At 42.8% G+C, this 27,054-nt stretch overlaps 1 protein-coding gene across 3 annotated transcripts in view; it reads right to left on the bottom strand.

Moving 5' to 3' along the window:
- The window catches only part of ccnjl (cyclin J-like), a 441,915-nt gene extending 414,861 nt beyond the window's left edge, over window positions 1-27,054 (bottom strand). For 2 of the 3 annotated variants that reach the window (XM_052013719.1, XM_052013721.1), the window contains exons 1-2: window positions 26,665-26,902; window positions 23,642-23,852 (exon numbers count right to left, since the gene is read on the bottom strand). In XM_052013719.1, coding sequence (XP_051869679.1) covers window positions 23,642-23,852; window positions 26,665-26,781 — 328 coding nt within the window. In that variant the 5' untranslated portion in view covers window positions 26,782-26,902. Of the gene's footprint in view, window positions 1-23,641; window positions 23,853-26,664 lie in introns of all 3 variants that reach the window. The other variant, XM_052013720.1, reaches the window with a different exon arrangement.

Genomic DNA, 27,054 nt, shown 5'->3' with positions numbered 1-27,054 from the left:
GAGCAAAAAGGCAATTCTGAATGAAGCTAGAGAAACAATCGGATGCACAACAGCTGTGGCAGGGTTTACATGCTATTACTTCTTATAAGGCAAAACCTCACAGCATAAATGGCAGTGATGCTTCACTCCCTAATGAGCTCAATGCCTTTTATGCACACTTTGAAAGGGAGAATAACACTACACCTGTGCGAATCCCCACAGCATCTGGTGACCCTGTGATCTCTGTCTCAGAGGCCGACGTTAGGACATCCTTCAGGAAGGTGAACCCTCGCAAGGTATCAGGCCCTGGTGTACCTGGCAGGGTACTCAAAATCTGTGCCAACCAACAGGCTGGAGTGTTCAAGGACATCTTCAACCTCTCACTGCTGCATTTGAGGGTTCCCACCTGCTTCAAAAGGGCATCAATCATATCGGTGCCCAAGAGGAGCAGGGTGAGCTGCCTCAAAAACTATCGCCCAGTAGCACTCACATCTACAGTGATGAAGTGCTTTGAGAGGTTGGTCATGGTTAGAATAAACTCCTACCTGAGCAAGGTCCTGGACCCACTGCAATTTGCCTACCACCACAATAGGTCTACAGCAGATGTAATCTCACTGGCCCTCCACTCTGCTTTGGAGCACCTGGACAACAGCAATACATACATCAGGCTGCTGTTTATCGATTACAGCTTGGCATTCAACATCATCATCCCCTCAGTACTAAGCAACAAGCTTCAAAACCTGGGCCTCTCTACCTCCCTCTGCAACTGGATCCTCGACTTCCTTATCGGGAGACCACAGTCAGTGTGGATCAGTAGTAACATCTCCTCCTCACTGACAATCAACACAGGCACACCTCAAGGATACGTGCTTATCCCACTGCTCTATTCTCTCTACACTCATGACTGTGTAGTTAGGCACAGTTCAAATGCCATCTATAAATTCGCTGATGACACCACTGTTGTTGGCAGAATCTCAGATGGGGAGGAGGTGGCATACAGGAGTGAGGTAGATCGGCTGGTTGAATGGTGTCGCAAAAACAACCTCGCACTCAGCATCAGCAAGACCAAGGAACTGATTGTGGACTTCAGGAAGGGGAAGTCAGGAGAACACACACCAGCCTCATTGAGGGGTCAGCAGGGGAAAGGATGAGCAGCTTCAAGTTCCTGGTTGTCAACATCTCAGAAGATCTATCCTGGGCCCAATGCATTGATGCAATCACGAAGAAGCCACACCAGTGGCTCTACTTCATTAGGAGTTTGAGGAGATTTGGTATGTCACCAAAGACTCTGGCAAATCACTATAGATATATGGTGGAGAACATTCCACCTGGTTGCATCACCTCCTGGTACGGAAGCTCCAATGAGCAGGATCAAAAGAGGCTGCAGTAGGTTGTAGACTCAGCCAGCTCCATCACGGGAACAACTCATCCCACCATCAAGGACATCTTCAAGAAGAGGTGCCTCAAGAAGATGGCATCCATCATTAAGGACCCCACCATCCGGGATATGCCCTCTTCTCATTGCTACCATCAGGGAGGAGGTGCAGGAGTCTGAAGACCCCCCATACAATGTTTCAGGAACAGTTTCTTCCCCTCCCCCATCAGATTTCTGAACTGTCCATCAACTTTACCTCATTATTCCCCTTTTGCACTATTTTGTTTTTTTTTTGCAACTTATAGTAATTTTTATGTCTTACACTGTACTGTTGCCACAAAACAACAAATTTCACAATGTATGTCAGTGATAATAAACCTTATTCTGATTCTATCACAAGGATCCCCATCTGGGTCATGCCCTCTTCTTGCTGCTACTGTCAGGCAGGAGGTACAGAAGCCTGAAGTCCCTGAACCTGTTGCTGTGGGACTTCAGGCTTCTGTACCTCCTGCCTGATGGTAGTTGCGAAAAGATGACATGGCCTAGATGGTGGAGATCTTTGATGATGAATGTTGCCTTGTCTAGGCAGTGCCTCATGTAGATACCACCAGTGGTGGGAAGGGATGTGCCCGTGATGTATTGGGCTGAGTTCACTGCTCTCCGCAGTTTCTTATGTTCCTGCACATTCGAATCGCCATACCAGACCACGATGCAACTAGTCAGGATACTTTCAACAGTACATCTGTAGAAGTTTGTGAGAGTGTTTGGTGACAAGCCAAACCTCCTTAACCTTCTAAGTAAAGAAAAGATGCTGGCATGCTTTCCTTTTGATTGCATCTATATACTGGGTCCAGAACAGGTCATCCAGTATGTTAACGCCCAGGAATTTAAAGCTGCTGACTCCCTCCACTGTCGATCCCCCAATGTAGACTGGTGCATGTTTGCCCTCCTTCCCCTTCCTGAAGTCAACAATCATTTCTTTAGTTCTGCTGATGTTGAGCGAGAGGTTGTTGTTGCGGCACCAGTCAACCAGGTGTCCTATCTCACTCCGGTAAGTTGACTCATCACCACCTGTGATTCGTCCATTAACAATAGTGTCATTGGTGAATTTGAAGATGGCATTTGGGTTGTGTTTAGCCACACAATCATGTGTGTATAGAGTAGAGCAGGGGGCTAAGCACGCAGCTTTGAGGTGCACTTGTGTTGATGATCAGCGAGGAGACGTAGTTACCAATTCTCATTGACTGAGGTCTGCCGATGAGGAAGTCAAGTATCCAGTTGCAGAGGGAGGTACAGAGGCCCAGGGCTTGAAGCTTGATGAGGAGCTTGGATGGGATGATTGTGTTGAATGCAAGCTGTAGTCGATGAACAGCAGCCTGACGTACAAGTTCCTGTTGTCCGAATGGTCCAGAGCAGAGTGAAGAGCTAGAATCACATCTGTTGTTGCACCCAAACCATTACGATCTCCACCCAGGGTTAAAACAGAAATTAAGTTGCTTTCACTGTTTTGCAGCCTTCGCCATCAGAATCAGTAAAGTTAATAGAATGAATATTTACAAATTAATGTTGCTGTAAAATATCTATATTTAAGGGTTAGCTGGACTGCGAATAAAATGCAACAATTTTCTAAATCATCTCACCAAGATGTACATTGAAAGTATACATCAAAAAGACAAAACTTTGTTTTCCTTTTGCAACTATAAAAAGAACTTTCCCCTCCCACATTACATGCTACAGTTGGAATTCCAGGTAAATTTCAACCATGAAGGCCATGCAAGGAATTCTAAAGATGAAAGATTTCACCTTACCTTCCCATATCATAGAGTTTGAATTTCAAATTCTTGCAGACTTGTCAGAGATTAGCTGTGTCTGCAAAAGTCAGAAGTTGGGATGCGCACTGATGTCCGCACAATGTTCAATTCCATTCGCAACTCCTCAGCAAATGAAGTTGCCCATTTATGCATCCAGGCATGGGCTGATAATTAGCAAATAGCATTCTTGCCACAGAACTGTCAGGCAATGAGCGTCTCCAACAAGACAGTCTATGAAAATAAAAACGAAAATGCTGGAAATACTCAGCAGGTCAGACCACATCTGTGAGAAGAGAAGCAGAGCTAATATTTCAGGTTGAAGAGAGCGTCTAAGGCTACCTACCCTTGATATCCAAAAGGTATTATCATTGCCAAGTCCCCTACCATCAATATCCTGGGGGCTCACCACTAACCAGCCACATAATTACTGTAGCTACAAAAATGGGTCAGAGGTTGAGCATCTTGCAGCGAGTGACTCAGCTCTTCACACCCAGGCCCTTTCTATCATCTACAAGTCTTGGAATACTTTTCATTTGCCTCTTTGAATAATGACAAGAAACTCAATTCTATTCAAGATACAGCAGTCCATTTCATTGGCACCATCAACTTCCCTGAACTTTCATTTCCTCCACCACTGAAACACAATGGGTGTAATGTGTACCTTCTACAAAATGCCATGCAGTTATTCAAAGTTATTCTGATACCTCCTCTAAACATATGACCTCTACTATCAGGAAGAACAAGAGCACCAGGTGCACCATCTGCAGTTTCCCCTTCACATACCTTCAAACATAGTGCCGTACCTTCATTGTCAGTTGGTCTAAATACTGGATAGCATTGTGGGAAGACTTTCACCAGAAGGACTGCAGCCATTCAAGACAATGGCTCACCACCATCTTCTCAAGAGCAATCAGGGATGGACAATAAATGCTGGCCTTACCAATGATGCAAGATCTTAAAAATGAAAATAAAATCCTGCACCATTTGTTTCAGACCAGAGTAACAATTACAGTGTTGTCCTAACAATGCCGCCAGCCTAATAGCAAAAATGCTTTTCACCTCTGCCTCAGCTGATTGATTCTTAAAATGATCCAAAATAAGAAGTGCTTTAGAGTAAAAGAATGATCAAAATTATGTCTTCACACACGGAATCCAGCCTAATTATATTCCCCCTTCCTAACCCAGCTCACAAACAATCAGTGCAGACTGGGGATCAACCCAATCTTTCTCGTGGCCTGTATGTAAGCAGTGGCTGAAGCTTACTTTTCCAAAAAGTACAGTATAACGAAATCTAACTGAAGTTGAATTTGTAATCTCAACTTTTTTTTCACGTCATTAAGTCACTTCTAGATCATACTACAAACCACATGCCTTTATAAGGAAATAAAACTGCTATATTTGTGCATTTAAATAAATATAACACTACATTTCCCCTGGTGGGGGGAGGGGGGCATGGTTGGGGGGGGGCGAAAACAGGTACTGCAGGGAAGCAGCTACACAATACCAGTCCATTCCATCTGAAGCACTAAACAATTAGCAAGAACACTGAACAGTTAATGTTTGGCCAGAGAACATTCAGTGATCCTGTGTAAAATGGGAGATAACTTCCTTTGTTGAAGGCGATCATTTCATGCTGTTTGGATAAATTGTCACTAAACAAAATCTGAATGGTTCAGAAGATGGGTCGAGAGGTTTACGAGAATCACAAACTAACTTAGTGACACAGTTTGTGAAGTGAATTAGACAAAACCATTTATTTAGCATTCACCTCAGGTCAGAACAAACAACCAGATGATGTGAATCAAGTAATGCTCTCTCAAATATGACCATTAGTAACCCCAAATCATGCTGCAGCAGAATATAATGTTAATTGTTGCCATCTAAAGCACAGCAAGGTTGAACTATTTGGTATTTAAACATAGCAGCCCTGAAGTTCTAAAGTGTACGTCAGCACAGATCTGAGCAAACTTGTCACATTCCCATTTCCACTTTGTTAGAAGTCAACTCAATTTATACAAAAACAACAACATGAATTAAAAGGAAGCATTTGTTTCCCACCATTGCCACTTCCACCAAATGTACAAAGGCAAATCCTGGGAAAAGCAAAAACAAATACAGAATAAATGCAGGTACTTTACTTCAAATGCAGATAGTGGAAAGGGGTAGAGGGATGGGGGAGAGCAAGCTAAGTTTTGTGTTTTAAGTTGCTCTTTAATAACTTTGATTCCAACAACCATTTAGTTTTGCAAAACCAAACCCATTGGCAGTTTCAATTCCTCAATTTCAATGGTGGAGGATCCGAAGCACTTTAAAATTCGAAGGCTGTGCAGGACTTCTGCAGCAGTACAGTAAATATGCAAAGGAACCATACTTATGTTCAGTAATCTACTCAAAGTAAAGCAGCAAAAACAGTGATCAAGTTTCTCTTGCTACCATAATTCACAGCTGCTTTGACGGCTCCCAGCCCATGTCATCTAGCATCAGCTGATTTTACCAGCAGTTCTCTGACGTAGTGCCTGAGGATCTAATGCATCCACTTCAGTGAACATTTCAGTACAGTATGTATAAAGAAAGGCTCCAGCCAGAAGTGCAGTGTTTTAGATGAGACATGAAACTAAAGCCTTGTTTTATGTGATAAGCATTAAAAAATTCCACTACACTACTTCAAGGAGAAACAGTAGGGATTTCCCCATTGTGCAGGGTAACATTTAATCCCCAATCAACATCTTGAAGGTAAATGTTTTGGTCATCAACACACTGCCGTCTCTAAAACCTTGGGAAGTTGGGACATGATGAATTTGTGAAAGGTGCTTCACGATTCTGCCTTTTGTTCCCCACAGGCAATTTACAACATCAAAGCATGGCTCCAGTCTGTCAAGTCTGCACCAGCTCTACATAACAGCAATTTGCTTACTCCAATGCCCTTCCACTTTCCCCATAGCCCTGCAAATGATTTCTTTTCAGATACATATCTAGATCTTTCTTGAACACTGCAATTGAATCTGCATCCACCACTATTCATGGCAATCCATTCCAGACCCTAACTCACTTTGTAACAAATTCTTCCTCGGGTTATCTTTGGTTCTTTTATCAATCACCTTTGTTCACAGTTCAATTTGCTGCCAGTGGGAACAGTTATGTTGGTACACTTCATAATGTTAAACAGCACCATCAGACCCAATGAAGTGGGACAGAACAAAAAAGCCTTAGTAATCTGTCTGTTTAAGGACAAGCACAAGCTACAACTTTTCCGAGTATTTGAAAATGTTGAAGTTCGTTTAATGTAACAAATGAACAACAGCACACACATCAGAAGGTTCTGGGAGCTTGGAGGCACAGTGGTCATGGTTTTTAAAATTAATAGTACACAGAAAAAAAACAAATAAAACAAGGGCAAAGGACAAACTACATTTGAAATTTAACACAAGGTCCATTGAAAGATAGAATCACTTATCTGAAGTTAAAACTGCTAGCAACATCAAATGTAGCATTTTACTTGGGAAAAGGTAGGAAATACCTTTGTTTTGATAAAGGGCATTTTATCAGACAGCTTCTTCCTGCTTTTTCAGATGCATTATTCTCAGTCTTTCTCAGTTCCTGGACTAAACAAATTCCCAGGCGCACACAGCTCAGTTTAACTCTTTCAATAAACCATGCACAAGGAAAGTAACCAGCTGAATAACATGACTGGGCGGCTGTGGCAACCTTTGTCTTCTCTCAATACAGGAACATATGGCAGGTGCCCCAAAAATCATGTTTACAGCCCAAGGGCACAATTAATAGTAATGCTCTTTCCTAGCTTTTCATTCCCAGTAAGTATCCACACATTCCATACTTCACATTGATTTTTTTGTTCCTCTTGAAAGCCTGTAGACCAAGCACTAATTCCAAACAAAACATAATAAAGGAACTTTAAAAGATGTGCATTTATAAACACTTTCTCCCAGCCATCCTTCCCATTCTGCTATCCCTCACCCCCCCATCCCACTCTGCCATCTCTTCCCTCCCAGCCAATCTCCCCCTTTCCACCCCTAGAAGTCCACCATACTGCTTTCTCTTTCTCCTTACCCCCACTTTCTCTCCATGCAATTCATCAGAAAGGTTTCCTTGGGTCACTGAGTTTTGATCTAGTTTTCAAAACACAAAGATAAGTCATAATTTCCTACCACATCCTTAGATCCTGTTTATGCCCCAAATTAGCAATGTTAAAACCTCTGGTTTATGGTGAATCAACTATATTCAGTGCCTTGCCACTTTTGGCTACATGCCCACTATCAGCCATCGAATGAAGATACACCCCTTGAAGCTCCACCTCCCCCATCTCTCTCCCTCTGCCCCCCCCACCAGCTCTCCTCTCCTTATCCCCTACCATTCTTCCTATTAGTCTTAACACATCATTTGTCCTATAAAATGGATTTTTAGTGCACCACTCTAAAAATCATTCATGTCACAATACCATTATAATGCATATGTATAATAGCCAAATGTGTATATCGATTGCAATGTATTTGCTCATTTGGCTATTCTGCTGTTCAAAATTCCAGCTGCTACATAAATCCAGAAGACCTGTGTTCTTGGGCATTATCACAAGGCCAAAATCATTTCTAACTAATGGAATTTACAACTTTTTTTTGAATAAAGACTGGTGAAACCATAGATGTATGTGGACTCTACACCATTTCTCCTTAGAAGTTCAGGTGTTTTTCCTGCCCATCATCAGCATCATTCCTCCACACAATACATTGTACTTCAGCAAAAATTTCAGTGGAGTACTGAATTACCTTTCACAGTCCTGTCAAATTCTCTAGTACTTCCACTACAATGTCCTTTCAGTAGTGTATTTGTCCCCAGGAAGCCTTTGTTCTGGTCACAGATGAGGTGTAGAAGTTCATCTAAAGCTCTCTGCTACAATGTTTCACTGCCCTTTTTATTTTTCATTTACTATTTGACATCCTTGCCCAATCTGCTTCAAAAATATTAACTGCTTACAATAATCAAGTAAACAGCTTTCAGCAAAGCTCCATAACAAGCTTTGCCTCTTCCTAAAGTTTTACTTAGGACATGGCCCCAACACAGCAACATTAAGAACACACTCGAGCTGCAGAATGCTACACTCATTTCAGATCAGAGAAAGCAATAATTTTAGTGAAAAAGGATTAGGATGATCAATTTTCAGACATTTTGAGAAACATGTACCAACCTTTATCAACCTTTAATCTGACAGTTAAGAGTCAATTGACAAAGATAAACTCATTCTTCTTTTCAGGCAGGCAGTCACCCTCCCTTATACATGACAGTAATGGAGTGCATTTTTTTAAAAATGACTCATGGCTCCAGGCAGGGACCAAATTGCAGATTGTGGTATAATAAGCTAATCAACAAGCATGGTTAATGAATGAGGCCAGTTTCACACCAGACTACTACTGTTCACACCTAGCTCCTGGAACATAGTTAAGTGGAGGTTGGAACAAATTGGAGCCACTCACTTCAAACAGCTCTCGCCTTTCACACAACCAAACTGTTCACAGCTGCTCCATTCAAGCCAAATGCACCCATTTTCACAGAATATTCATTTAGTTTAGTTTCTAATCTTCGTTCAAGACACCATTTTTACATTTCACCATGTTTGAATGTAGTTGAAAGGTGATGATGACTTGTATTTATTCATTCCAAATTTAATTATTTTCTATTAAGGAGAGGGAAGGGTAGGTTTGCAAGGTAGAAAGTTTGTCCTGTTTTTCTGGTAAGTGCAGCTACCAACCTGCTAGACTTCAGTGCAATACTGAGAAAGAACCGCAATTGTCAGAAGTTCTGTATTTCCAGGAAAATATTAAACCAAGGCCTTGAGGGATAAGAGTGTTGGTGAAAAAGAGGGCTGCAGAAGTTTGTTTGGGGAGGGGAGGGCCAATGGTCATCCTTGTATCCTTGTTGAAAGTTGTCCAACATGAGCAGAGCAGATTATCTAATAATTATTATAAAGCTGTTTGTCGGACCTTGCTGTATGCAACTTGACTCCCACTAAAGCCTACATAAGAAGTGTCTACACATCAAAAGCACTTCATTCATTACAAAGTACTTTCAAATTACTGCACTAAGGTCCAGAGACACCAAACCCATATGTGCCTTTCTTTCTCTCCCACTTCACCCACGTTTATATGCCCCTACCCTAACATTTTCTGAAATTGATGGCATGTGATGCTAACAAAACTTTCCAAAATCAGAGGGATGTACAGTCACATTCAAATCAACACTTGACAATTAACAGCTATTGTAAGAGGTGCTTAAATACAAATTATTTTCACATTATAATCTTCAGCAAGGTAGTGCATGACCTGATCTGTTGAGGCAAAATTAAGTCTGCACTACCTTGACAGAGATTATAAAATGTAAACAAATTGCAAATGCCTCGAAATTCGCTGGAACATGTTCTTGCACCATGCATGTCACTCCCCCACCACCCCCCCCCCCCCAAAACCTCTGCCCCGCCTCACAAGGGATTTTGTGGTTCAACCCCAGATTCTGTTCTGTGTTGAGTTAGCCAATTCTAGGCATAACTATTGTGAATGCATTAACAGTTGTCCCAGGGCTTCCTGAACAGGGATAAGAAAGTAAAATAACCCCATTCCTAGTCACTACCCATCAATCATCTATTGCAAAATACAAAAGTGATTGCAAAAGAGACGAGGCTCAGTTACTACGCTACCTATCCCTCCACTTCAAAACCATTATAGAAAGACATGCCAACAATTACAATCTGGACTCAGTAGTGAAAGATGGCAAACTGAATGAAAGTAGTATCAGATAACTGGCCAAGCCCCTACATCAGCAAGTCAGCAATTTGCAGGGTATGCAAAGAGGAACAGTTCAAAGGGGAAAGACAACTCCAAGATATGACAAAGACGATACAAAATGTGCTTTTAAGTTAATTAGGTACTAAATAACCTCATAAATATGCAATTGGTTACATGAAAACTTCTTTTCAAAAAAACTCATGAAGGGTAAACCCAAACACGTTTGCTTCAGATGGCTGCAATGTTTTTATGCCAGATAGATTCTCCTACAAACATCAGGCTCTTTTCCCAGTAATGCACTCCAAACCCCATTATAAAGTACACAGCTCTCATTCTTCAATAACTGCTGAAAATGAAATGGATTGATTATATGACCACCTCGAAGACACAGTTATCTGGTGGCTACTTCATTTCCTAATCTCATCGCTGTGCACAGCTACATTATAATACTGCTGGATGTAAAATAATTTGCTGGCAGCGCCCAGCCTAACAATACAAGCATTTTTGTAAGTTTTGATATACCACAAGTAAAAGAGAGAAAGAACTTGTATGTACTTGTACTTGGTGTACATCTCACAGATATTTCCCAAAAAGGACTGAATTGTGTTGAAGTAGTATTGTAGCGGCTAGCTACACTACTATAGAATAAAGACATGGAGTCTGTTGCTTGGAGTCAAAAGTTGATTGCCCGACAGGGGTGCAGTGCGCCTCTTAATACCGAAACTCTTCCCGCGCTGACATCACGCACAGGTCACCTGACCTTCCTGCGCACGGGCTTTCCTAGCCCAACGATGGAGGAGGTGGTGGGCCCCGTGCCATCTTGGGTCGGGGCCTCCGACAACACTCGCGATCTCAGGAGCCAGTTCAATACCGGTAAGGTGAGTCGCCACATAACCCCCCCCCCCCCCAACCCCAGAACTGGCGATACCGTCGCAAAAGCCGGAATTAAATAAACTATGACTTGGGTGGCCTGCCCCTGTGTTGCGCTCATTGGACCACTACTGGTTGGTCCAGGTCTAAATTAGCCAGCTCCAGCCAGTCAATTGTAAAAACCTCCTTGCGCCCCCCAGTGTCCAGCACAAACGTAGACCCATTGTTCTTGACGACCCGGAATGGCCCTTTGTACAGCCGCTGCAGTGGTGTTCGGTGCGCGCCCCTCCTGACAAAGACAAACTTACAGTCTCGGAGGGACGTCGGTACATGGGTTGGGGCCTGTCCGTGTCGCCACGTGGGTATCGGGGCCAGGTTGCCAAGCCGCTTGCGCAGCCAATTGAGCATTGCAGCAGGTTCTTCCTCTGGCCCCCGAGGGGTTGGTAGAAACTCGCCCAGGACGACCAAGGGCATTCCGTAGACCATCTCCACGGATGAGGCATGCAGGTCCTCTTTTGGCGTGGTACGTATCCCCAGCAGGACCCAGGGGAGTTCGTCCACCCAGTTGGGTCCCTTAAGGCGAGCCAAGAATGCCGACTTCAGGGGTTGATGGAACCTCTCCACCAGCCCATTGGATTGCGGATGATAGGCGGTGGTGAGGTGGATTTGGGAACCCCACAAGTCGGCAATGGCAGACCACAGGCCAGAGGTGAACTGAGCTCCCCTGTCTGAGGTGATATGGGCCGGGACACCGAAACGGGGCACCCAAGTTGACCAAAGGGCCCGTCCGCAGAACTGGGTGGAGGTGTCCGCGAGGGGAATGGCTTCGGGCCAGCGGGTAAAGCGGTTGACAATTGTGAGGAAGTACCGCGCTCCTCGGGAGACTGGGAGGGGACCAACAAGGTCAACATGGATATGGTCGAACCTCCGGCGGGTAGGTTGGAAGTCCTGCAGAGGGGCCTTGACGTGCTGCTGTACTTTCGAGGTTTGACAGTATGTGCAGGACCGTGCCCATTCGGAAACCTGTTTACGCAGGCCATGCCAGATGAACTTGTCGGACACCATCCGGACAGTAGTCTGGATGGGTGTGCCAGGCCATGGATGGAATCAAACACCCATCGACGCCAGGCAGCTGGAACGATGGTGCAGGGTTTACCAGTGGAGATATCGCAGAGAAGGTTGCGGTCACAAGGGCCTACCAGTAGGTCTTGCAGTTGCAGGCCCGAGACCGCGGTGCGATAGCTGGGCATCTCCATGTCCATCCGCCAAGGCACCGAAATCCACCCCCGGGACAAAACTTGGAAGGTGGGCTGTGACAGTGCATCTGCGACCACATTCTTTTTCCCGGACAGATGGCGGACATCAGTAATGTGCTCTGAGATGTACAACAAGTGCCGCTGCTGCCGTGCTGACCAGGTATCTGAGACCTTGTTGAAAGCGAAGGTCAACAACTTGTGGTCAGTGAAAGCTGTAAACGGCCTGCCCTCTAAGAAGTATCGGAAGTGTCTGATGGCCAGGTACAACGCCAACAGCTCGCAGTCGAAGGCACTATATTTGAGCTCTGGTGGTCGAAGGTGCCTGCTGAAGAACGCCAGCGGTTACCAATGCCCTTCGATGAGCTGCTCTAGAACTCCTCTGACCGCTGTGCTGGAGGCGTCGACTGTGAGGGCAGTCGGGACGTCCGTACGAGGATGCACCAACATGACTGCGTCCACCAAGGCCTGCTTGGTGTTGACAAACCCGGTGTCAGCCTCCTCTGACCAAACAATGTCCTTGCTTCTGCCCGACAGGAGAGCAAACAATGGGCGCATGATGCGGGCCGCAGATGGTATGAACCGGTGATAAAAGCTTACCATACCAAGAAATTCCTGCAGGCCCTTGATGGAGGTGTCTGGCGAAGTGGCGGATGGCGTCGACTTTTGCAGGCAGGGGCGAGGCGCCGTGTTTGTCGATCTGATGGCCCAGGAAGTCGATTGTCTCGAGCCCAAACTGGCATTTGGCTGGGTTGATGGTCAGGCCGAAATCCCTCAGGCGAGAACAGAGTTGGCAGAGGTGCGTGAGATGTTCCTGGTGGCTGCTGCTGGCGATCAAGACGTCGTCGAGGCAAAGGTTGCACCCGACCGCGTCCATCAGTCGTTGGAAGGACTGAGCAGCGTTCAAGGCCAAAGGGCATCCGGACGAATTCAAAGAGGCTGAAAGGTGTGATCAGTGCCGTCTTTGGAATGTCGTCTGGATGCATCGGGATCTGGTGATAGCTGTGGACGAGGTCGACCTTGGGGGAAAAGATGGTCTGCCCGTGCAGGTTGGCAGCAAAGTCCTGACTATGCGGCATGGGGTACCGGTCCAGGGTAGTTATATCGTTCAGGCGTCGGTAATCGCCGCTGGGTCACCAGCCTCCGACTGCCTTGGGGACCATGTGTAGCGGAGGGGCCCATGGGCTGTCCGACCTGCGGATGATCCCCAACTCCTCCATCCTCTTGAATTCCTCCCTCGTGAGGCAGAGCTTGTCCGGGGGTAACCGTCAGGCGTGGGCGTGGAGGGGTGGGGATGTGATGCTGGACGCCGTGCTTGGGCAAGGTGGAGGAGAACTGGGGCGTTAGTACAGACGGGAACTCTGCCAGGACCCTGGCGAGCTTGTTGGTCGACATGGTGACAGAGTCGAGGTGTGGGGCCGGTAGCTTGGCCTCACCCAGCTAGAACGTTTGGAAGGTCCTGGCATGTACCAAACGCTTACCCCGCAGGTCAACCAGCAGACTGTTGGCGCAAAGGAAATCTGCCCCGAGGAATGGTTGCGCAACGGCGGCCAGGGTGAATTGCCAGGTAAAGTTGCTAGTGCCGAACTGGAGTTGCACCGAACAGGTGCCAAAGGTCCTGATGGCACTGCCATTGGCGGCTCTGAAGGCGGGTCCTGGTGTACAGTTGCGAGTCTCGTGGCTGTTGGGAGGCATGACGCTGACCTCAGCCCCAGTATCTACCAGGAAATGACAGCCGGAACGCCTGTCCCACACATGCAAGAGGCTATCCAGGCGGCCAGCCGTCGTAGGCATCAGCAGTGGCTGGCCCTGGCATTTCCCAGAAACCTGCATGGTGGCCGGCACCTGCGGGTGTCTGCGCCCCACTGCTGGTGGTAGAAACAGCATTGGTCGGTCGGTGCCTCAGACCTGGTGGCGGGTGGGGTGCTGGGTACATGGCATGGCAACGTGCTCAACAGACGCCCCGCTCTCCTTCTTCACCCGCCAAAGGACATCAGCACGGGCAGCCACCTTCTGGGGGTTGCTGAAGTCAGCATCCGCCAGGAGCAGGTGGATGTCGTCGGGTAACTGCTCTAGAAAGGCCTGTTCGAACATCAGGCAGGGTTTGTGGCCGTCTGCCAGGGCCAACATCTCGTTCATGAGCGCGGGGGGTTGGAGGGGGGTTGGTGGGGTGGTCTGTCACCTAACCCATCGAGGTGGAGGAGCTGGGAGGCCCGTTTGCGTCAGGAAAGGCCGAAAGTCTCAAGGAGGAGGGTTTTGGAACTTATCATACTTCTCCTCCTCCGGGGGCACCTGGATGAAGTCCTCGACCTGGGCTGCAGTGTCTTGGTCGAGGGCGCTCACTACGTAGTAGTACTTGGTGTCATCCCTGGTGATCTGGAGAATCTGGAACTGGGCCTCGGCCTGGTCGAACCAGACACGTGGCCGGAGGGTCCAAAAGGTGGGCAGTTTAAGGGCTACTGCCTGTACCTCTTGTTGCACAGACATCGTGGGTCCAAAAACGTTTGGGTCCGTCGGGGTCACCAATGTAGCGGCTAGCTACACTACTATAGAATAAAGACACAGAGTCTGTTGCCCGACAGGGGCGCAGTGTGCCTTTTAATACCGAAACTCTTCCCGCGCTTCAGTTCGCATGCTGACGTCACGCATGGGTCACCTGACCTTCCCGCGCGCGGGCTTTCCTAGCCCAACGATGGAGAAGGATGACCCCGCGCCATCTTGGGTCAGGGCCTCCGACAACGCTCGCGATCTCGGGAGCCGGTTCAATACCGGTAAGGTGAGTCGCCACACTATCATAAATTATCTTCCCCTCCTTAAGCGGTGCCTAAGATTACAGGTTAACCCAACTCCATTTTGCGCTCCTTCCTCCTTTTCCATTTTCAATAATCACATGTCAAAGAATTTTTATGATTCAGTGACAAGGCTGCATCTTTTTCATGGAAACTTTTAGAATGTCTTTCCATAGATTTCTTCCCACAATGAAGCTTGGAGTAAGTGCTTGTTTTTGTAGTATGGTCTCAGGTAACAGAATAACGATCAGAGCATCGATACTGGGAATGTGGGCCTTGGAGCGAATGCTGACATTGTTTGCATATCCCACCAATCAATTTGGAGAATTCTGCACGGCAATGTTGGTAGTATTTTTCCAGTGCTTTAAGGTGTCTGTTGTAAGTCGTGCATGACTCCAAAGCATACAGGAAGGCAGGGATCACTGCTGCTAAGGAGTTCCAAAAGGACTGAATTGTGTTGGAATGGTATCAATAGGATGTACAGAAACACAGCAGCCTCTTTGCACACAGTAACATCCTGCATATTGTAATAAACTTTCAATTTAAGTTGGTTGCTTTCAAAGCAACAAGTACTACAGGCATGAAAGTTCCAAGTACAATCTCTGGAAAGCATGGTGGCACAGGAAGGAGAGTTGCTGCCTCATGGTTCCAGAGGTCCAGGTTCGATCCTGACCTCAGGTGCTGTCTGGGGTTTGCACGTTTTCTCAGTGACTGCGTGGATTCTAACTGAGTAATCATGTTTCCTCCCACATCTCAAAGAAGGAGCGGGGTGATAATTGGTCACTGTGTATTGCCCATAATGTGCAGGTGAATGGTAGAATCTGGGGGGAGTTGATGCGAATGTGAGAAGACTTTTTTAAAAAAGGATTGGTGCAAATGGGTGGTTGATGGTCTGTGCAGGTTCAATGGGCTGAAGGGTTTGTTTGCATGCTCTCTCTCTAGGACTCAAGTTAGTTTACATAAATAAGCATGTAGGCTGCTAAAAGTAACTTCAGAATCCACAGGGTGAAAGAAACAGCAAGATAAAACAACCATTGTTCCTATTCTCAAATGAAATGTAATAAGTTCTGCTGGAAAGGTATACGCCAGTTAATGGCAAGACCAGTTGTGACACCCTCCCAAATAACTAATTCATAGCCAATTAGCTGAGACAATTACAAAGGTGTCAGTGAATTCTCATGGAACTAAACCACAGCAAGGTGTCATTGCCCAAAGAACTAAAGCTTTCATACTGCAGCAATAATGAAGCTCGTTTGTAAATTGCCAGCTGCAGGGTAAAGGGTTTCTGTAGCAATGAACACGATATGCAGAGCTGGACCAAGTCAGTTGCAGTCAAACAACAGGGCCCCTGCATCAGAGCCCAGCCTGCAGACAGGTACGCAATGACAATATACAGAGATTATTCCAAATACTGATTGTTTTAAAATAAAACTGTTTTACACCCAGTATACTTATCCAGATAAAAACACATTACAAAGTTCAAGTTTTGCCTTAAAGATTTAGGTACATTATTCAAACATCAAATGTAATCAAAGAGTCACACAGCATGGATAAAGGCCTCTGCCGAGTCTTCACTGACCGTCAAGCACTCATTTACTCTAATTCCATTTTATACTCTCCACATTCCCATCAACTCCCCTCAGATTCTACCATTCACCTATGCATTAGTGGCAATTACAAGGGCCAATTAATCCACTGACCCATACATCTTTGGGATGTGGGAGGAAAATCAGAGTACACAGAAGAAATCCACATGGTCATAGGGAGAACTTGCAAACTCCACTCGTACAGGAGTTCAGCATCAAACGCGATTACTGAAACAGTGTTACAGCAGCTCTACTAGCTGTGGCACTGTGCACCCTCAATTTATTAAGGTAATTTAGTAAGAAAAATAAGTAGGTCAAATAATCTAAATGGAGTAAAGGAACAAACAAATGTGTGAGAACAAATACAAAAATTATTATAAGTTGGTACACTTGTTAATAAGAACTTGTAAAACACATGAATGAAGCAACAGTGTTCACTTCTAAAGGGATAACATTGAAAAATCAGAGAATCTATTCTGAAAATGTATCAAAACAAGGTTAGACCACATTTGGTTTCTAGTCCTTACATCATAAAAAATATAGAGCAACTACAAATCTGCAAAGGAAATTTTACAAGAAAGGCAAAATACAAGATTATACTCATCAGAAAAAGACTGACTAGGTTCCTTTTCGATTAAAAAAGAGAAAACTGAGGTGATCTAAGAGGGCTGTGGAGTTATGAAATGTTTTCAATGTTTGGGAATAGCAAATCTAAAATCCATCAGAATAACGAATGTTCTATTTGATTTCCCAATTAAGAGGAAATTTGTTTTTATGTGCTTGTTACCTTGGTGGGGGGGGGGGGGGGGCTGCTTGACAAATAGCATAGATGCATTTAATGGATGCTAGATAAGCATGCAAGGAAAACAAGCATTAGGAAGAAAGATGGAAGGAAGCTCAAGCTAGCAATAAGCTCCAACGTGAACTGGATGGGTGAATGGTTTATCTCCAAACTAAATATTTTATGTAACCTTATCTTGCCTACCTTACCATTGGCTGGGAGATTTTTTATATTGGCCAGGAGCTGAAGAACAATAGAAAAGCAGCTTGAGGTGAGCAGTAGAGTGGACTGTTACAAGTTACATATATAACAGCTCAAAATTTAAAATTACATTTTAGGTGGAATAATTAATTCACATTTCTCATTATTCTTTGGATCATGGGCTGGAGAATGAAGTAATAAATATAAATACTCTACCATAGAAGGCAGTTGAGGCCAAATCATTATAGATGTTCAAGGAGGATTTTAGATGTACTTCTAACTGCTAATGAGATCGATGGATAAAGGGAAAAAGCAGAAACGAGATAATGAATCTTGATGATTAGCCATGCTTTCTGGCTGTAATATACGAAATACAGCAGCCAATGTCAGCACAAACAGCAAAGAAATAAACAAGACAATTGGCCTTCATTGATGTTATAGGAATATTGCAAGAAGATCTCACTGTTTTATGTTGTATGATGTTGATTGTAAGACAAGTATTGACTAGGACACAAGAGCTAATATTGTAAGTTCTTCTTCAAAGTAATGCATGGAACAATTTAAATCTGTCTATGAGGATGAGTATCTTTAATCCCTCTTCCAAGGGATAACACATCTGAGCAAGTTTCCACTTCAATTCACTATCTAGTGGTCTCAGCCAGAACCTGTCCAGGTTTGAAAAAGATCAGCCAACTGTGATATTCTCTGTAATGAAATGAGTACCTGAGTTTACTTACTGAGCGACTACACAAATGAGATTTGTAGAATCATGGTCTAACACAAGTCACCAACTTCAGGAAAAAAAATGCAGAACTGAAGACGACAAAATGTGCAACATTGGTCTCAGTATTACAATCTCTAAAGGTAATGAGTGAAGAATTCTGGTTAAAAGCATAGTTTGCAAGTCTCAAACTTACACTAGTGCCATAGCAGTGATCTTTAAAATAGATCATCTTTACAATAAAAATACAATAAAACTTCAAAATCATCTTTGACATATTCAAAGGATTTTATGGAACTGCTCAATTTTAAGATCTACAAAGCTCTGAAGGATCACATTATTCCACCTCTCATCTTTTTACTATTGGTAGCTTTAGTTAGTAACAGCCAAAGGTGCTTAAAACTTTGCCACTTTAATATTCAATACTAAATAATTCAAAGTTTTGACTCAATTCCCAAAACCTGCTGTTCTCAACAGTAAATATACTTGATGACTGAACATCTACAGCAAAAAAAAATCCATTTACAACCTTCTGAATAAAGAAAGTTTCCCTCAGTTCAGTCCATAGATGGCTCAACACTCACATGATGCACTTGACCTTAAACCCTCCTGCCAGAGGAAGTAGCTTCTCAAGATCTACCATATCAATTAGTCTCAGAAACTTGAGTTTCAATGAGATCACCTCTCATTCTTCTAAATTTCAGGCCTATTCTATTCAATCTTTCCACACAGGGCAAAGCTACATTCCAAGAATCAATGCAGTAAATCTACACTGCACCAAGTACTATCTAAATATAACACACCTCATTATATCACAGTTTTTGGACATAACATAGATATTATTATGTCCTCTAAGAATGAAATTAGGTAAATGCTACTTTCACATATTGAAGGTAGTTTATAAAACAGGCATTGAAGTTGTCCTCTGATACCTGCTCGCACTGTACATCGTCCTTTGGTAGTAAGACCGAAACTGCACACAGTACTCATGTGGTCTCACCAAAGCCCTGCATAGCTGCAGTAAAATGTCCTACTCTTGTTTTTACAATACCTTTGAAATAAAGACCAACATACCATTTGCTTTTAATTTATTGCTGCACCTGCATGAAACTTCCTGTGTTTCATGTATGAGAACTACCAGATCCCCCTCTATTTGAACATTTACTAGCTTCTCAACATTTAAAGATATTCTGTTTTCCTATTCTTTTGACCTCAACAAATAAACCCACTTTCCCTCAAATTTTAATCCATCCACCACCTATTTACCCATCACTTAATCTGTCTAATTTCTAGACTCTCTTCATGGCTCATTTTGTCATCTCGCTTTAAGACTGGAAAGCAAATCAATTCCCATCTGTAAGGAATGCATTTATAGGGAGACATGGAAACATTTATATTTCTTGAAACATGCCTTCTGGGCACAGGTGTTAGGAAAAAGAATTGATTATGTTCCACCTACACAGCTGAAATTTTCAGACAGAGAATCCAATAAACAAACCAGACTAGCTGTTAAATTGGATATTCCAAGGGGAAAAAAAAGTTATTGGGGCAAGTGATATGATTTCTAACAATACTGAATCATAATAACCCCCAGCTAATTTGGCACATTATCCAGTGCGTTGTTGCCACGTAGGCTGAAGATTTAAAGCACTGGTCAGTGCTAAATTATATTATCTGAGTCAAATGGGCTATACAAATAGATTCCATCGAGACATAGAGTGAATCAACAAAAAAGTGGAATGTATTCGTTATATAATAAATCCTGCTGGAAAATTATCCAAGTATTAAACTTGGTTGAGATGACCACCATATCTACTGCCTGCTGACATTCACCGCATCGGATATTTCGAAGTTTTGGGAAGAAGAGAGTACACTCGGAAGGATCTCAGTGTACTATTCCCCCTCTAACTTACTAAAATGTCAAAAGCAAAATGGCAATGCTGTTTGAAAATCCCAGTCCAATGGTTTTCCTGTTAATAACATCATTAAATAAACGTGTCTCAGAAATTGTTGGTGGTGGGGGAAGGGGCAAAGGTGACTCAAACAGTTCTGCCGTTAATCTACACCTCATGGAGAATGCACTGGCCTTGGAAAGTGTGCAGTGTTGAGTAATCCAAATAATACAAGTGATGGACAAACTGAAATTAGGTCAAAAAAATGTTTTCTATTTCTTTGAATCTAAAAGGCTCAGGGTAATCTAACTGAGGTGATAAAATGGTGAGAGATTCTACTTGGTAGACATTTGCTTTAGTAAAGGAATCCAGTAACAACATTAAATTAGAACTAGACTATTAACTAAAGTCTGGAAGCACTTTTTTGAAACATAGAGAAGGCTCATGAACCACTCTGTCAACAGGCATGATGGATTATGTACAAGTAAAGACAGATAAATGACTTGGAAGCACTGATTAACCTTGGTTTAACTGAATGACAAAACAGGTTCAAGTGGGTCAAATAGCTGACTGCTGTTAAAATGTTAATGTAAATGTGTAGGTGTCAATACAGATGTGGACAGCAATAGTATGAACACTGTTCACCTATTTCAAGTTTCACAAGATTGGTGGGAAAGTGGCAGGGTCTGTGGAGCTGAAAAATGACAGTCCTTCTACCTCTGAGAATTACATCAGAATTTCTGTCAGTGTTATCTGAGAATTATAATCATACCATCTTCCTCCTCAAGCATTGAACAGCAGAAATGTACTAACAGCAAAGGCAGAATGACCTTTTCCACACACTGCTTTGAGTATGCATGGCTCCTCGAGCAGCCCATATTATCAGTTGCTGGGGAGGACTTAATGCTATTGGCAAGAATTGTTACTGCAAAAATAGTGGGTTTTATTGTAAAATAATATGTCAATTTATCAAGCTTGCTATAATGAGAAAAAGGCAACATGACATACTCAACTTTCACACTAAAAGGGTCAGGTTTTCCCAAGATTTCATGGCAGCAAAAGATTTTCAGAAAGCATTGTCAAAGACACAGGCTCCGCCACTACCCCAATTTTCTGACCCATACTTACAACATTGAAAGTTAATTAAATCTGACTCAGCATGCTTCAACTAAATTATCCTTCTTAAAGAATTTTTTTTCTGAAGTAACACTTCCCAATTTAAAATACAACTCCTTAAATTATACTGTCTATAGCCTATTCTTGTTCCAGAAGGAAACCTTTTCCCTTTGTTCATTGATAAAAGATGTGTAAATGCTGCATACTTCAAAGAAACCAATAAACTTGGTGTTTTAATTTATTAACTTACAATTAATGACACATTTCAGTACCTTCTGCTTTCAATTTTTATCAAAACAGAAATTCACAAAATCAGAAACCGTTTCCACAGTACTTCCTTGTTCTCCATGCCCTCCCACACCAGTCTCAATCCTGCAAATCTTTACAATTCAACAAGATGAAGGCCATTGGAAAATAACTCATTAAACTGAAAGATTTTAAAAAAGAACAAAATGTTAAAAACACTTTGCAATCCACTCAATGGGTTGACATTTCGACCCGAATCTTTTTGAGTGAATCCAATGACATCCCGTAAATTATCAAGAGACAGATTAAAAAAAACCCTAATTTTGCCTGTTTGTGCAGATTAGGTACTCTCAGTAAAGCAAAAGAATAAATAGCTTGCAGTTCTTTAGCACTTTTCATGTCACCATGCCATTTCAAAGTGCTGTGTGGCCAAAGTACTTTTTGAATACAATCAGTGAAGTACTGAAGTACTTGAAGGAAAATGCAATAGCCAATTTGTGCACAGCAAGGATCCACAATAATAATGAGACAAATCATGAGAAGATCCGTTTTGAGCAATACTGACTACAGATAATTGCTAAAATACTAGATAAACTCCCCTACTCTTTTTCAGAAGTTAGAAGGAATGCCTTGTCCACCCGAAGAGACACAGACTTATCTCATTCAAAAGACAGCAAGCTGGCACTTCCTCAGTGTCGATGTTAGTTTATGTTATTGCTATATTAAAACTCTGAATCTTGGCTTGAACCCACAACCAATTCTGAGCTTAGGCCAATATCTTAAACAGGATTGACAGAAGGGTTGTAAAGCAGTGGATTAGGAAAATTTGGCCCATGTCCCCAGCTATGTGAGGGACATTAACACAGGTCAAAAATAACTTGCTGCTATAACTAAATATCCCGACACTCAATGCATGCTCACACATAAATATGGACTAAATGCTTAGGACGATGAAACAGCTAAAAGCTATAGAATAACAGCAAGTACAAATCAAATATGTTCAAGAGGGAAGGGTGTGGATGTGATTGGGGGAGAGCAAATGAGAAAAAGACAGTATGAGCAAACCCAGATTCTCTCAGGCAAAACAAACTATTTGCCATAAATCACAAAATGATTTTGGGTCAATTTCCAAATAATTTTCAGCATAAGCCAACAGTGATTCTATGCAATTTTAGATGAATCAAAGCACAATTATTGTAAATTCATCTGATTTGATTGTTTTTTTTTACAAATTGCACAAAGGTGGTCATTTGAATTACAAGTTTATTGTTGATGTAAATCCATTTGAACACTGCACCAATAATAAATCTCTGCTAACTAGATTTAATTTCAATGCAGAGTGCTCCAGGGGTCAACTGATCTAAATTAAATTGTTTAAAGTAAAAGATTCTTCCTTCTACACTCCAAGTGTTAAAATTTCTAATTTTCTGGAGACGGTTCTGCCCATAACACACAAAGCTTGCTGATTCCCTCTGCTCAATGGTTAATAGTTCTAGCTAGACAGAAGTCAAGCAGCACAGATGGAAAAATGCAGCTACTGGAGTCAGTCTGCAATGCAAATACATCCAAAATTATGCAACAGGTTGGATGTCACAGCATTTCCCATAAACTGATAAGCACTGGTTAAAGCCAGAGTTGTGCAGCAGAGAAACAGGTCCTATATCCCTCCACATCGACTTTTATCCCCATGTACACTAATCCTATTTACCCACATTAGGACCATATCCTTCTATGCCTTGTCTATTTAACATATCTATCTAAATACCTCTTTAACGTAGGTTAAAGGGGCAAAAGCACATAATCAAACATGGCCACTTCTGCTACATGCCATTACTAAAGGAAGAACTTAGACAGCGCAGTCACTACGCCACTCGACAAAAAGTTCAAATTAAACAATTGGAAAATCTTCCAAGTATTAAAATTCTACACAGGAAGATAATCAAATTGATCCTCATTTTCCAGAGAGTAAGAAATTTTAGAGTTAGAAAGTTGGAAATTTTATTTTTCTTGAATGCTCTCAAAATAAGTTAAATGCTCTCATGTCATGCATTCATGTTTAAATTGGTCAAAATTCAGAAAGATGTATATGAAATGACAATTCTTTGTGTCAACTGCACAGATCATTTACACTTTTATTGTAAAATAACAGATCTGACAGTAATTCCAAAATACAGGAACTTACTTTTCAAAATTAAACTCAACTCAGCCCAATTAAAAGAATCATACTTACTAGCTAGAAGGAGACAAGAAAGGGCAATGACATAAAGTTGCTTTGCCGCAACATCGTAGTGGTCCATGAAGAGATCTAGTAAGTAAACAGCGAGGTGACGTGCTGTGGGGCATAGCTGGTAGCGATTGCTCAGGATGGCGAGGAGGTCAGCAAAATAGCGGCGCAAGCCAATCTGTGGTGAATGAGCCTTGTAGACAGGCAGCTTCAGTTCCTATACACACAATGCAAAAGAGCAGGGAAAAGAAAAGACAGCGTCAAGTGTGTGTGTCTTGACAGAAAGAATACCTAGAAGCTCTCGCTTACCACCTGCTAGTAAGGTCTGGCTGCTTAGCAACAAAGTGCAATTTAAAAAAATACAGAACAGTTGTCGGCATAGGATTTAGACAAGGAAGAAAAAAATTGCAAAGCACAGCCAGTCATTGGGAGGTGTGTCATTGTTGTAGGAAAACCTCAACATAAAAACAATGCACAAACCCCCAAGCAGAGTACCAGGGCACGCTCCAGTAAGCTCCAGGCTTTTCAGAGCCTGTGTCAAATGGCACATTTGGCAATGAGTGAACAGCTGCATGCTGAGCTTGGTGAAGCCAGAACTTTGATGCTTACAGGTGACCCTCATTATGGTAAATAAAAAGCCACATTTCAGACAGGAGTCTAACTGGTTGCAATCACACCCAAAAGGACAAAAAAAAGGAAAAATAATTCACGCTTGCCATTTGACCCCTTTCCAATTGTTTTCCAGCATCTCTTCAATTTCTGTCACCCATTTAGACCTCCTGGTGAGATAAAAAGAAGTGCCAAACTTATATTTGTTGTTTTAACAGCTAGCTACACCTAGTTTACTTTTCCCATGGTTTGCATTTAAGAACCAAACTGGAATCTCAAAAACAACAGTTTCTGAGTTAAATAACATTTCCCACTCAAGAAAATTCAGATCTGAAAATCAAATGCTTTCACTGAATTATACATCATTGTTAGAAAACTTCTGTGATGTAAACTAAGACAGATTGTTTTTAAATCAACAAAACCACTTAATTTGGCAACTTGGAAAGGATTCCAATTCAAAGTTTCACCAAATTTCTATTTTAACAAATTAAATATGAAGTTCTGTTTAGAAATTAGTAAATTTTGAAATCAGAAAAGTTCATACTGTCCAAAACCAAAGTTGCAGCCAGACAGTCTTCAAAAAGCAAATTACAATGTGGTGGATATTTGATTTGGCCAGATTTAACTTAAAAGATTTTTTGAAATCATTTCCTGGTTTGTAACTTCCATTTCTCTGTTTAGTTTTGGAAAATACAAACAATGCTGGTTTCTTACTTACAATTTCCCAAGAGGAAAGTCAATGCCAAGTTTTCTAGTTAAAGCTAGTAATAAAATTATATGGATATTTATTAACACACAAGCATAAAATTCGGATTATCTTGTTTGGTAGGTACAGAAACAAAGAAACCTATAGGTTATTCTACTTACTACGACACTACACCTGCATTTAGGTAGTAATTCTCAATAAATTTTTAATTAAATATTGAGTTTTTAAGATCAGGAAGTAATTGCAAGTATTCAAAAAGAATGGAAATACACCATATCTATACACATTTCCAAATATCATAAATTGTTCATATACTGGGAACAGTTTCATATAATTCAACATCAACAAAACAGGAACTAACTTTAAGCATGAAATGTACAATTCTTCAGATACAAAAACATTTCAGCAAAAATAAATGATAAATGTTAATTTATAGATTATATAATGGCAATCAAATCCCTGTTAGCATGAAGGTTCCCTCTGCATATTTTGCTACTTTAAAACCCCAGCCCTGGCATTGAAACAACTGCAGATTTTCTTCCCAATGTTTGAAGCAAACCTGCCCTAGATCATTCAATTCTTATTTCAGTCATGAAAAGGGAATTTCAGTGCAGCAATTGAGTCCAAAACCCAACTACTCAATAATCCAGATGGCTCTCAAAGTTCTTGGACCACAAAAGATAAAGAATTGCTGAAAAATATTCAATTAAATATGGGGGTGGGGGGAGATCACTAATATAACAAAAGGGAATATATCAATATTCAATAATAAAAAAGGTTTCACTTCTAATGTTCACTACCTACTTAGTGGAATGCAGATTTTTAAAATGCTTAACCTTGAAACAGAATGTGATTTATATACTTCTAATAACCAACTTGGAGTGTTGTTGTGCCAGTTTTCTCATACTTAGATTTAAGCTTTTGGACAATATCCACTAGCAATTATCAAAAGTTTCTAAGAACTTGAAGGAAATTGAAGCTCCTATTTTAAAAAGCCAGTAACCTGTATTATGACATCAAATAGTTGTTGGCCATAGCATCACCATTTTGCAGTTGTTGTACCATCTAAAAGCCCCCAACTACATTATAGTCACACTTCTATTATGGTAAATGTTTTGAACTAAACATACTTTGAAATGTCACTATTTAAATAAAGCTTTGAGTGATTACAAAGGAACAGTTCTCCAAATTGTGATCGGTGATAAACCCAAACGCAACAGGAACAAACATTAACCTGTTCCACTAAAACACAAGTGAAAAAGAACTCGATAACATTTCACCCATACCAACCGACCGCAATAAAAGGACTTTAAACAACTGGCATTAGAATGGAGGTGGGGAGAACCACCGTGCACTTCAAATAGTTCCTTTTAAACAGACAACATTCGTTACACGCTGACTACGAGGGACTGTTCTTTAAACAACAAAAAAAGGAATCAACCGGCAACTTCGTGCGTACAAAAGTACCTTCCCAGCCGCAGGGAGGAAAAAACTACCCCGAGTTGTGAAACTTTTCAAAGCAACGCACCGAACAAAAGGGGCAGTTAAATGGCTCGGGCCGGAGAGGAGGCGGTTCAATAATAACGGGCCGCCTCACCCGGCTCCACGCACAAGCCGAGCCGGGCCCCGCTTCAAAGCCTCGTAACCCGCACATCGATGGCCCGGTTACCACCCCCACAACCCCACGCCCCCCGGCCGAGGTGTAAGCGCAGACCTTGACTCTCAGCGCCTGGTGGATGTCGCCGGCCAGCTGCCCCTTCCACCACTGCTCCTCCAGCTCCATCCTTCCCATCCACACAAAGAGGCCCTTCCGATCCGAGCGCACGGGCATCCGCCGGCGGCCGGACGACGGGACCGCTGCTGCCGCCCCGCTCCCTCCCTCCCTCCGCTGCGAGCGGCAGCAAGAAGGGTGCTGAGAACGCTGCTGGCGGCGCTCCCGTCGCCGGAGGAGCCGCAAGCCCGGACCTCAGCTCCGAGCGAAGCGCAAGCCGGCCGCCGACAGCAGACTCGGCGCATGCGTCAACAGCACGCCTGCCATCCCCGGCTGGGGGGTTGGGGCGGGGCCAGAGAGGGGAGTCCCGGAGAAAGGGGCAGGGTCAGGGCC

This window comes from Pristis pectinata, chromosome 4 (assembly GCF_009764475.1).
Source record: "Pristis pectinata isolate sPriPec2 chromosome 4, sPriPec2.1.pri, whole genome shotgun sequence".
Lineage (NCBI taxonomy): Eukaryota > Metazoa > Chordata > Chondrichthyes > Rhinopristiformes > Pristidae > Pristis > Pristis pectinata.
The sequence above is the reverse complement of the archived record's forward strand: the minus strand, read 5'-3'. Positions and strand labels throughout refer to the sequence as shown.